The following is a 12,791-nucleotide window of genomic DNA, read 5'->3' on the forward strand; positions in this document are numbered from 1 at the left end:
TACAAACTCGGAATCAGGCCCCTTGAATCTCACCTCCCTTTGATTTGTTTTATAGCATGCCAGATTGCAGAAAAGGGTGCAGTTTAAACGCCCAGAGGTGGATTCGATTATGCGACGTTGTCGTACGAGAGAACAAAAGAGACAAGTGAAGTGGTAATACTGACATCTAGTGGCCTGTCAGAGCATACCATTGGCTGTAGTCTAGAAACAAATAAAATTGCAGTAGGAGCTGTGTAGCTAATTTAAATAGGACAGTGATGTGATGTGTATACTTGTAAAGCGCACTGTTGCCAGTCGGCGTCCTGGCGCTGTATACCGCTGGGGAACCCGTCCTGGCTTTCCCTGTGGGATGGTCCCTGCTGGGAATCCCCAAGGTGGAGCCAGGCATCCCCGGCGTTGATGGGCCGTTGTGGAGATTAGGCAAGCTAATGCCCAGAGTTGCCACGTGGGACCCTGGTTAGAGTAGGCACCGAGGCGAGAATTATCGAGTCCACTGACCCTGGTCCACGACCCTGCCGCGTCGGGAATCGAACCCTGGACCGGGCCTACTTCTTCCTCCAGGTCTGCCGCCTCTAACCAGTGAGCCACACCACTCCGTGATTGGGGTACAAAAGAGAAGGCAGTAGGAAAGGAGATCTACCGGCAATGCAGTGTTCCCTGATGGGCAGCAATATCGAAGCATTCGCTGAGGCTTCCAGATGTGGCCTGCATGCCTCATCTCTGAAATCACAGTAGGGCCTGCTTCTCCTTTGGAATAGGTAGAGAGCGAGAGTAGTAGACATAGGAGCATATTTAGAAGGCCCCTGCGCCATCGGAGCGTCACTTTTTATGACGCTACAGTGGCGCACAATGCTGAACCATTTCTACAAGGCCACACAAAGCCACCCTGTATGGCTTTTCATGGCCTAGTAAATATGTCCCCCTTTCACGCATTACTCCGCTAGAAAGGGGCATTCCATGGGTGTTGCTATAGGTATTCCACGCAACACCCATAGATTCTGACCCATTCCCAGATTTATGAGGTTTCATAAACCGTGAAAGTGTCCGATTCCATTGCCTCCAGAGGAGAGGCGTTAAAGTGGCTCAACAAGGAGAAATTCCTTTATTTCTTCTCGGTTTGTGCTCTTTCTGTGTGTGCTGCATTCTACAGCACACCTAGAAGAAGGAAAACGCCATCACTCAGAAGTAGTCGTGGTCGCAGCTGTGACTTCTAGCTTCCTCCCTGCTACTCCTTGCACTTCCTTTGCGACCCCTGGCCTCAGTGGGGGCAAAACCTTTGCCTCCTCTGAGGCCTGGGGTGACCAAGAAACTGCTAGGAGTAGCAGGGAGCACGCTAGAGGTCACAGCTTCGACCCTTGACTACCTCCAAATGACACCCATGCCATCAATGATTATTTTGGTGCAGGAAGGTTTCCCTTCCAGCACAAAAAACAATCATGCCTGCGTTGGCGCTAGGCAGCCAATTCTGCACCAGCACAGGGATGTGTCATATTGCGTAAATACTACTCATCCCTGCACTTACCTAGTGCGCAGCTCTGTGCAGCAAGATGGCTTGCAGCAGTGCACTGCGTCATTTTCTAGTAAATATGCCCCTTAGAGTACCAGTAGAATCAGTTTCCTAGCAATCCAATGAATCTAAATACAGCTTGTAGCACGCAGGTAGAGAGGAGAAAATCAAGGTAGATTGGATTTAATTGCAAAAAAAGAATTTCAGAACTAGTTCAAAGGAAATTTTGGAAAATCTGTAACATTTACTTTTTTTATATGTTTCTGCAGGTGACAAGCCCTTCACAGGAGATTACAGCATTTCGATCGATTCCCCGGGTGGAGACGTCATCTCCAAACATGACCTGGCTCACTTCTTCCTCAAGTGCCTGACCACATCGGAGTATGATGGGAAGCGAGTCGCACTCTCCAGAGATTATTGAAATGTCTGGTCCAGCAGCGACATTTCCAATCCAGACTAAAGGGCCCAGCAGCGGTTGTATCTGACGTCTCCCGTCCTTCTTCAAGATGGTCCGGCCTTTAAAGACTTGGTCTTTAGACATTGGACTACAAAAGAGTGACATATTTAACATGCACAGACTTCATCTATGTTTTTCTAAAAGGGTTCCTTTATTCACATCTTTTTATTCTTTTTATAAAAACTCTTTCTCTAGTGTAGCCAACATGTTTAATCTCTTAGAAAAGACTTCTTCAGTGCTTGTGATGCGGTAACACCAATATTGACTAATAATTAGAATCCACCATATGGCTGGGCAATCGTTCTAAAATATCAGATCTTTCTTCCACCTTCAATTTGAAGTCAGTTTGTGATATCTTATATTTCCTATGTATTTTTTCATAGTCCCGACTGTATAGCCATTATCTGAATCTGTATGCGCAGAATCCCACAAAACAGCGTTGTGTAGTCAGAGTTCGAATTCTGTTTGACTACACAATGCTGTTTTGCAGGATGGATGGATGGAGTCTGTGCATTATGTTAAATGAAATAATTTGCAACTGATAAAAATTGTATGTGATGGAAGGTGTGTGCAGAATACTCTTATATAACGATATAATGGAACTTGGCTCATGTGGAAGATTAGGAGATTGATCTTCAAGATCTGTGCACCACCTATATTTGGACTGTTATAATTGACTAGAAGTGACAGGTGAGAATCCTTTTGTCTCAGTCTCATTTTGTGTAAATTACTTTTGACATTGGGCTGTTATTGTGCTTTTCTCTTTTACCTACAAAGCAGCACTCGCGCGTATAAATGAAACATTCATTCTTTTTACACATATATGTGCAGGTTGTTTTTAACAGGATTCCTGCTGGTAGCTGTAACCAGTAGTTATCCAGTTGAATTTACTGAGGCCTTTTATTATGCGAGCATCAGCAGGCACTATGTTCTTCAAGAGGCTTGCTAGGTCTCTGGTATACTCAGCGGTGTAGCAAGGGGGTGGGGGAACGAGTTTTGGGGGTGGCGGCCTTCCCCGCCTGCATCCACCACGGGAGAATCGTCAGCACCATCCTGCTCTTAATTTCGGCTGCGTGTGCCAAGCACAGGGGCCGCCACCGGCGGCCAAAGGCCTAGCTACGCCACTGGGTATACTGGCAACTTGAGTGTTGACCCAGTCAAAATGAAACTTAAAAACTTTGAATTTGCCTTGCAGATGGAAGACAAATTCACTCTTCGGACTAATAAGAGTGGCTGACAAGTGCTTTTGGTTTTCTGTGCGAAGGGGGTTTGAAGTAGGGAGGACTTGGTGCTGCTCGTCATTTGTGAAGTGATGCCTCCCAGGCTCATTATTTCTTGCCGATTTAGGACTTGTTCTTGTTCAGTTTGTTTTGATAAAACTTTAGAACATCCATGCTTGGAGAGTTGTAAGCTCACATCTACGTGAGTTATTGTGAGAAGCTGGCTTGGTATATGATGCACACTAATGTAAGTGGGCACCTTGCACCAATCCAGACAGCCCTTATGGTGATTTTAGTGGTCTTAGACAACCTTAGAAAGCTCTCTACCTGGTAGCTGTGGAGAGCAGCCTTCAGATTTAGTCCAGAAGGAGTGTAAAGCAGTTGTTTTACCAGATCATAATCTTGTTGATATAGATTAAGTGAAAAAGAACCACCCAGTGTATTTATAAAAATATGTATTTATTATATAACACTCACTAACACATACAGGTATCTTCTAGCTGGAGATACACAAAATGCACACAATACTTTTCAATAGAAACAGGTAAGTAACAAGTAGTACACAGTGGTCACCGGGGTGGGACCAAACCATATACTAAAATAGTGGTATGTGAACCACGATTCGAGTCAAGACTATACCCAGAAGACGTATAAGTGTCGGGGACCCAAGGCAAGTAACTAGGAGCCCCACGGAGGCCGTGTGCAGAGTGGGAACACGTGATCAATGCAAATCAATGGGTAAGTCGCGATTGCAATTTTAAAGAAGGGCCCTTCCCAGTAAACACTGAAGAAACCCTGTGGAAGACAGAAGGTTGGAGAGCCACCCCACCCATGTATACTTTAGGAACCAGGATACCTGCCCAAGGGGAGCCGGGTGCATTGGTGTGATATGGCGTCGGAAACCGCTGCCGAACCCAATGGAGGACTTCAGGAAGACGCCACTGCTGGAGAAGGAGAAAGTGGAACCCAAAGGTACTACAAAATCAAGTCGAGAAGTACCTAAAGGCAGAGGGGACAGAGTCTAAGCCACTTGGAAGTGACCAGGAGGCATGGAAGACGTATGCCCACCAATGTCGAGTGCTGCAGGAGAGTTGACGGTGACCTTGGAGCTGCAGCTGTGTGGTCCGGGTTATGCTGTGGAAGACCAGGAGCTGTACACGAGCTGTCCCACATCGGATGTTGAGAGGTTGGTGTCCGGCGGGAGCACCAACAAGCCTTGGCAACTACTACCAACGTGGAAGTAGAGAAAAGTGCAATGAACGGACCAGCAAGGTCCAGGAGACTCGCCACAAGCAGGTGAGTCAGGGCAGGCCCAAGCAATCAGGGGAGCCCAAAGAATATAAAGATGACCCTCAAGAGGACCCACAGGCTGGAGGCACTGGTGTCGCAAGAGGACCTCGAGCAGCTCACCAAAGATGCAAGCCCACTAGGCAAGAGAAGCGGTAAGGATGAAGATATTGGTCACTAGAGGTGCCTGAGGTTGGGGCTTCTTGGAGCCCAAAGATCTTGGTGGAAAGAAGCCAACAAGCCTTTGCAACTGCAAGCCAATGCGGTGCACAGAGGTTAGGTTCCTGTGGCTCAGATGAGGGATACTGGCCTCAAACTTGGTGAGAGGACAGAGCAGGCCTAGAGGGATGTGAAGAACCTCCACCTGTGTTGCTGAGCCTTTTGGAGCCCATGGAAGCCCAGGATCAGCAGACCCGTCAGCTTAGTTGCAGTGCCTGCAGATGCAGGGAAGTGACTCCTTCACTTCGAGGGAAATTCGTTTAGGTGTCTTGGATCCCCACAGTCCTTGGAAGGTTCCTGTATGGTGCACAGGCATATACGTTGCAGCAGACGAGCTGGACAATGAGATCAGGAGCAGCAGGAGTCTTCCTAGTTGCAGCCTTGATGCCCAGAGCGAAGTCCAGCAAAGTCCAGAGTGCTTTGACGGTTGAAGAGGAAGTGATGTCGGAAATATATCTTGTCAGACGATGATTCTGAGGACCCACCCACAGGTAAGCCCTTAAATACCTAAGGAAAGGGTTGGGACGATACAGGGGTCCCGCCCTAAGGAGGGGCTGGACAAGGGGGAGGATACTCCACTGTCCTTTGTCCAGGTTTTTGCTAGAGCGGAAGCCAACGGCTCCCTGAACTGGTTTGAACTGGACTATGCATGGAGGGCACCACTTTCTGGTCCCTCATTGATCTCTTTCCTTCTACCCTCATTTTCTCTCTATGAGCTTCCACTGCCTGCTGCAGGATGCTGGGGAAGTGGCAGAGGCACCAGGATTGCCCCTGGGCTTTCAAAACTGGCCTCCAAGTGCTCCATCCCACTGGGCAAATACCCGGTGGAATAAAAGGCCTGTCCGGCACCAACAACAAGTAACAAAAAGATCTCTGTGTCAAAAGCAGTACTCTACTTACTATCTACGGAGAATACAAGTTTGCGATCTGCCTATTTATTACACAATGTGCTTTGCAGAAGGAACATTAAACCTCTACACTACTTTATGAGTCAAAACAGTGACTTGAAAGCCCAAAACCGGTCCTAGGATGCTTGTTTCCAGTCCAGGGAGGACCTGGCCTGGCAGTTCGGGCTCGACTGTTCCCATTGGGGCGCAGGGTCAAGACTGATTTGCATTTGGCTGGGTCCAAATATATATATATATATATATATATATATATATATATATATATATATATATATCCACAAACAACCAACTCCTTCTGGATCCCCTGCGACCCGTGAGAGGTGGCGTGCACGCCGGCGGAGTAATGCCGACAAATTTCTGCTTTCTTGCGCCCAAAGTTCATAAAGCACGCTCTCAGGACAAAACAAGGTAATCACACAATCTCCATAGTGCTGATTATTCCCCAACGCGTTTCGCCGACAAACGGCTTGATCACGTGAAAAATTGCTGTTTCACCATTGGTATTTGTTGTGTGTACACATGGTCATGAAAAGAGGACTTACGTATTGTAAAACATTTAGTACAAACATTTCCCTTCATACGTATAAGTCGTGACATTGCCTCATATGTAATATCAATTCAGATAAACATACTAAATAATAATACCATCTTGGTTATTCACCACAAGACAATACAAGAAAATAAATTGCACTTGTGTCCAAAAAGTTCCAAAAAACTTCCAAAAAACATACGTGTATTCTCATAAATTTGCAACGTTTTCAAACCGAAGTCAGTTAAATCAATAGCGTGAGAAGCACATTATGTTTGAGCCATGTTGTGATATCATGGGGCATACCCTGCAGTTCTACCACGTGGTCGAAACTGCCGTGACCCCTCCCATTCTCACACTGGATGCGTGTGAAACTGAGTGTAGACTCCCAACATCACTAGTGTCCACGTGAACATCACCCCAGAAGGGAAATGAGTCATGAAAAATAATAAATAAACCTCATATTGGCCAGTGCCCTGAGGTTCCAAAATAGTCCTGTATCATAGAGACACACATAGGTAAACTGTGGGTAATGGCAAGTGCCCAATAACCAACCAAGTGAATTCATATTCAGTTACCGTCCATCAAAGTACCAAGGTTTCCAGCAAAAAGTGCCCATGTGATGAAGGAGGCAGAGAAGGGGAGGAATCCCGTGAAGTGAAGTGCAGATAAAGTGGGCCCCCTCTCTTACTCCTGAAATGTAAACAAATACATCATTTGATTAAAAACATAATCGATGTCACAATACATCAATCCATATATCAGACATAGGACTAAAAACCATCACTAAGGTATGGAAGAACGACGGAGAGACATCATCCTCACCTAGACTCATCCTCACCTATAGTACCCATTCCCAAGCGATTAAGAAAATCATAACAAAAATCTGGGACGTAGGTGATATTTTTTCAATTTTAGTTTCTTATACCCCTATAAATATCCATTCTCATGGCTGCGTAGTCAAAGGTACTTTCAGGTGCATATGATAGGCCTAAGGACAAAAGCTGTAACTCCGCTTGATTTAGAGTTATATTAGATACATTTGTTATTGTGATGGCTATGTCCCTATGTTTTTGTAAGTCATCTTCACTGTTTATTTCCGATTCCACCTTTGTGTTTGATACCATCTGATGGTTTCGCCTTTGCCTTGCCCTTCGCCTTTCTCTACGTTTGCGGGTTCTGGTTTTAGTGGCTGTTTCTTTGGGCGCAGTGTCTGTTTGCGCTCCTCCACTAAAAAATCTAATTCTTCTGCTAATGAGATTGTCGTTGGTACTCTCCTGTCTCTTGTGTCTTAATATTCGCTTTCTACTGCCGAACTCCATTCTGAGGCAGATGATTCCCCTTGAGCTGCCCCTTGATTGCCTCTAGCTGCTTTCTTGGATATTCCGCTGAATTTTTATATTTTCATATTTTCGTAATTTTTAGCAAAGGTGAAGACTCGCCCGCATTCATAATCAGCCTTATCTCTGTGGTATTTGTAGATTTTGCGTTCTCTTATTCTGTCCTCCACTTTTTTTAGTCGTGCGGTCATTTCTTTCCTTAATTTGTTTGCCTCCTCACTTTGTCCCATTTTTTTGATGTCTTCATTTAGATTTTCAATTTGTGTCTGTATTTTTAAACGATCTGATTCAGCATATTTTACCAGTATCACCATCAGTTTACGGGATGACTCTAGATTAGTTTCCGCCCATTCTTTCATCATTAGGGGATCGGGTGTCTCATAGCTTGGTGCAGTTAATAAGCGCAGTCCCCTTGGTACGCGCCCCACGTCTAAATAGAGTTGGAGGGAGCGACCCTCCCACCATTTGCTCTGTTCGCTTTTATTTCGTTTTTCAAGGGTACGGAATTTATCCCGAAGCGTGCTGTTTGTTGTTCCGCTAGGTGCATTCTGGGCATTATAGTTCACTGGCGGCGAGTTCTGATCATCGAACATTTCTGCCACAGCGGACTCGCGGTCTCTTAACGTGTTGGCCGACATTGCTCAACGCTCTTTATGGCAATCTTCTACTGAGTTAGTCACGATCGGTGTAACCTGAAAATGTTCTTACACTCGATTTGCAACTCATTTTCGGTACACCCTTCACCCAACGTAATCGCGCGTTCGGCTCTTGACAATTTCTCCCGGGTCCTCCGACACAGGTTCGTTGTCCCGCTCACTGTTGTAGGAATCCACAGATTTGGCGTTGTTGGGGGGCTGTTTCACGGACTGAATCCTCCTGGATTAAGATGCAGTTTTTCGTCTGTTGCCAGACGATATCTTCCTTTCGTGATGTCAGCCCTTGAATATCGAAGGGGGGTCCGTGTGAAACCGGAGAAGATTAAGTGCATTAAGTGCCCAGAATCTCCTTTATTTGGGTTGTGCTCTGTCGGCCATTACGCGTTTCAGCACCGAAGTGCCTTGATCACATGACACATGAGTCAGTCACCTGACTTCTTTTATACCCACACTTTTTTCATTTTCTTTTATTTTAGTGATTTTTTTCCACCATTTAAAGTAACAGTGCATTGTGTGTTTCCATGTATTATTGCATATGTAATACATTTGATATTTACAATCTTACAACTTCTTGCAATTCAATTTCATCAACAATGTACATATATCGTTTACTGTCAGACTCCGCTTTTCAGAACTCCTCTTGTGACTGCGCCCCCGTGCTGCTGCCACACTTTGACATCAATTTATGTGTTCCCGGAGTATATTTTTTCCATTTCGAGGAGGGGTTGCAATGCAAACCCGAATCTAGGAGTTTTGAGCCTCGAATGTCATAAACATCAGATTCTAAACTAAATCGCTGAACAGTTGCACTGTAAACCACTGGATGGCAGCAACGGGTTAAGTATTATCACATTTCTCACTTAAATTGTAAATTGTGTAGTTCTATGGGAATACGTACAAATCAACGCCCACGTTGTTTTGCTTCGACGTTGTTTACCCAAGGTGTCTTAATTCGAAGGTGGCAGCGTCTTGTTTTCCTTACGGTCTTTTACCAGTCTTGGTGCGACTTAGTTCTGAAGCAGAAATGTAATTGAACAAAAAAAAAACAGAGAAAGAGTGCATGCTTGTACAGAGAAGAAAATAGCAAATACTCCGTGGCGCAGCACACCTTAGCAACGGCAACCCAGACAAAAGTGCTGCAAGGTCCCTCTGAGTGCTTAATTTGACAAAATATGTTTCACGGCCCAAGAAATCCCTTAGGGGGCAACTGCAGCTTGCACCACCCACTGCCAATGCAAGTGTTGCCAAATTCCAGGACTAATGACCTGGACGTGCTACTTTCATTAATTTTTATTGTATATAAATTTGCTAAACTGTGTTCTGCTGAAAATAGAGAGACATCGCCGCCATGTGGTGGATTGTCATTATAAAAGTGTTCAGAATTAAATACCCATGTTGAGCACCAGCGTATCCCTGCAGAAATTAAGCACTGTAAAGCAAACGCTTTTTAGCCTATCACTCAATCCTCGCCTCTTCCTTTCGTAGTTTTACGATTGCTAATGGTTCTGGTTTTTGTATGTACCATGTGGTCAGTTCTTTTAAGGGCCTTAGTTTGGATCGTTAACAATTACAACAATGGGAGGTAAGGAGATAAACTAGTGTCATGTTTGGAGCTTACCCCCAGGAAAATGTTTTGAAATGTGTTAAATAGTACACTTAAGCACAATGGACCATTGTAAATCAAGTGGATCGGATTTCAAGGCAATTTGTTGGCACACCAATGATTGAAATGTGGCAAGTGGTTCACACCACACTTAGATTGTAACATCTTGGAAAATGGACATGATTTAAATAGAACTGTAAAGGGAAAATTCACTAACACTGCCTCTACTTGTTATTTTTTGGCAAAATGATCCTCAATTAGAAAATGTAGAAGCAATTGAGGGAAACATATCAATGAGTATGGATGTTGAAGGCAGTTCTAGGGGGTTGTTTGCGGTACCCAAAGTTTTACCGTATATACACCAGAGAATAGTGGCACAAATATTTTTTGCTAGTGACCGCCACTACTATCAATGGAGTAGCCAGAAAATCTAAATACTTCGGTCCCCCTGTTGTGAACCAAAGCCTAATGACAACAAACGAGCGAAGCATGTGAGGCAGACCCTAGCTAGAGGCGATCCCTTCATCGTTACATGCATCCTCCCATCTGCCCAATTTAAGGATGACAGAACCCTGGAAGCTGTGGTTAAAATAGGTAAACAACCTTTACAACTCAACTTTTACCATGCAGTGCCTTTACGATGCAACTTTTACAACGCAAACCATTACAACGCATTGCGCTGGGGGGCGCTCTAGGATAGGGAATAGGTTTAATGTACTATCCAACACCTTCCCTACTATCCACGGGGACTGGAGTTGGAATAGTAAATTAAACTATTCACTATCCAGCGCCTAAAAGCACTATGCGTTGTAAAGGTATTCGTTGTAAATACTGCGTTGTAAAGGCGTGCGATGTAAAAGTATGCGTTGTAACGTCATACATCCGTTAAAATAAGCTCTATTTTAAAAAAAGCCGTCTGGCTTCGCAGAGTCGTCAACCTTCGCCGCTTCCTCTTCTTGTCCCACCTCACTGAAAGTGCCACGGCGTTCCATGACCAGTCTTTAGAAAGCCTGGAAAATAGTTGCGTGCACACTCCAATGCCACACAACTTCCCCCCTTAACTGGGTACAACACACTAAAGATGACAAAAACTAAATAAACTAACAAAGTAAAACTAAATGAACTAGATTCAAAAGTAGGCACTGAGTGACTCAGTAAGTACTAAGTAACATTCACTTACATACATCAAGCACATATCATTAGGGCTGAATGTGAGAATTGTGTAAAAACATACTAATGGGAACTAACCAACCACACCCTCAAAATAATATATTTGTCAAGAACTTGTGCCGATATGGTAACACTCGCCTCACTTATCATCTCATTGTCCCCAGATTTTGGGTGATATGACAGAGAACGCCTTGAAGAACTAAGAGAACTCAGCACAAACTGTTTATCAAACTCCTTTGCATGAGCATCTCTAGAAATCCTGCGATCTTCAACATTAAGGTCCATCAGCCAACTTTTAACTCTGTTGTTCAAGGAGTCATATGTGCTGGTGTCCGGAACATTGTCGTTGAAATGCCAAACTTCTCCAACACTCAACTTTGCAGACTTAGGCAATAATTTGAATACTTGGAAAGGGATTTTCAACCTACAGCTACCTTTATTTTGTATCCTCTGCTCCTTCAAATTAACCAACCCCCAGTGCTAAACTTAAGAGGCCTTACACCATGCTGTAGGCATCATTTTCAGCAGTAACCAGTGGGCGTGGCGAGCAGGCGAGCCCGGAGCAGTACAGGGGAGGAAGACACCGAGGCAGCGGCAGGCCAAGGCAGTGGCAGCCCAGCCTGCGGGCACCGTGTGGAGCCAGGGCGGAAGGATCGCCACCACCGCCACATGAGAAAAATGCTACTCTGCAGGCCCGTGCTACGACTCGCAGACTGCCTGTCCACCCCTCCGAAGACACGTCGCTGGTACCAGCAGCACCAGCATGTAGAGACACTGTGCGGTAAGCGAGGTGCGACAGAGCAGGCGAGTGCAGCCACCGTTAGTTGGTGGTCACGGAGAGCGTACCCTTGGTGTTACTGCGAAGGTGGCCCATCTAGGTGTGGGTGCGGCCTGCAGTATCGCCAGGAGGCCCCGCTTGCCACAGTGGGGACCTGGGGGGGTAAATTGCCAACGACAGGCTCAGCATCAAGAGCAAAACATCAAGTGGTAAGCAGCAAGGGGTTTTGATGAGGATAAGGCTAAGGGTGGCAAGAGACTTTCTCCCTCTCTTCCCACCACTGCAAAGGCAGCTGCACCCGCAGCCACACAGAAGGGGGAGGTCGGGAGTTTCTAGGGCTTCAGCTTCTAAATTGCGACTAAAATGAAAAACAATACAACAATAACACAGCATATTGAGACTCAGGCTGCATATCTCTTTTTAAAGCCTCCGCAGGCCATTATTAAAAACTACAAGGGTGCCAACTAGGGAGCCAAACTAGCCTCTTTTGCTCTCCAACATCTCGTTACGAGCCAGAGTGTCATCGTAACCTTGCTGGCCCCAGGATATATGAACAAACGAACAAAAGGCTTATCGCTTAATTAAATATCAACTAATACAAATTGGTCCTGGGAAAATAAGTCAATACTCCAGTCTGCAGTAGCCACTAGTGGACTATAGCTTCTTTGCTGATCACCCCATCAGGAAAGGCTCAATCAAGCAAGAAGGCTAGAAAGTAATACAGTCTCAGACAACCAAGACTAATTCAGGATATACCAAGCTCCAACCTACAAAAGGACAGCTACAGCACACCATGAGAGCAGGCTGTGTACGAAGAGGTCCTACGCTTAAAAGCAACGCACACAAGTGTAAAAGAAAACTCAAGACATCGGAAGGCTCTGCGGAAGAATCACAGGTGAGGATCAGGCCAGACCTACAGCAAGACTGCTCTTTAATTGAAATAATTTCTGACACAAACGATTCAAGCGACGCCTTTTCGAAAATGGAAAATACCAAATCCCTAACACCTTGCCAAACTCTCTTTCAGCCAAAGATCCACATGAAATTTTGCTTTTTTTTTTAAATGCGGGCAACACTCTCCTCTCGAGAACCACAGCATTGCCGGGTCTTCAGAAAC

At 45.2% G+C, this 12,791-nt stretch overlaps 1 protein-coding gene and 1 long non-coding RNA gene across 9 annotated transcripts in view; one reads left to right on the forward strand and one right to left on the reverse strand.

The window, feature by feature from the left end:
* LOC144781675 (flavin reductase (NADPH)-like) overlaps window positions 1-2,780 on the forward strand; it is a 99,865-nt gene extending 97,085 nt beyond the window's left edge. The window contains exon 5 of the mRNA XM_078660649.1: window positions 1,777-2,780. Coding sequence (XP_078516775.1) covers window positions 1,777-1,928 — 152 coding nt within the window. The 3' untranslated portion in view covers window positions 1,929-2,780. The remainder of the gene's footprint in view (window positions 1-1,776) is intronic.
* The window catches only part of LOC144781676 (uncharacterized), an 81,295-nt gene that overhangs the window by 22,609 nt on the left and 45,895 nt on the right, over window positions 1-12,791 (reverse strand). For 2 of the 8 annotated variants that reach the window (XR_013601025.1, XR_013601027.1), the window contains one exon: window positions 6,706-6,820. The exons of 4 other annotated variants lie outside the window; for them this stretch is intronic. This is a non-coding gene — a long non-coding RNA (uncharacterized LOC144781676). Of the gene's footprint in view, window positions 1-6,705; window positions 6,821-9,021; window positions 9,926-12,791 lie in introns of those variants that run through there. 2 more of the 8 variants (XR_013601032.1, XR_013601029.1) reach the window with 2 other exon arrangements.

This window comes from Lissotriton helveticus, chromosome 9 (assembly GCF_964261635.1).
Source record: "Lissotriton helveticus chromosome 9, aLisHel1.1, whole genome shotgun sequence".
NCBI classification, from domain to species: Eukaryota; Metazoa; Chordata; class Amphibia; order Caudata; family Salamandridae; genus Lissotriton; species Lissotriton helveticus.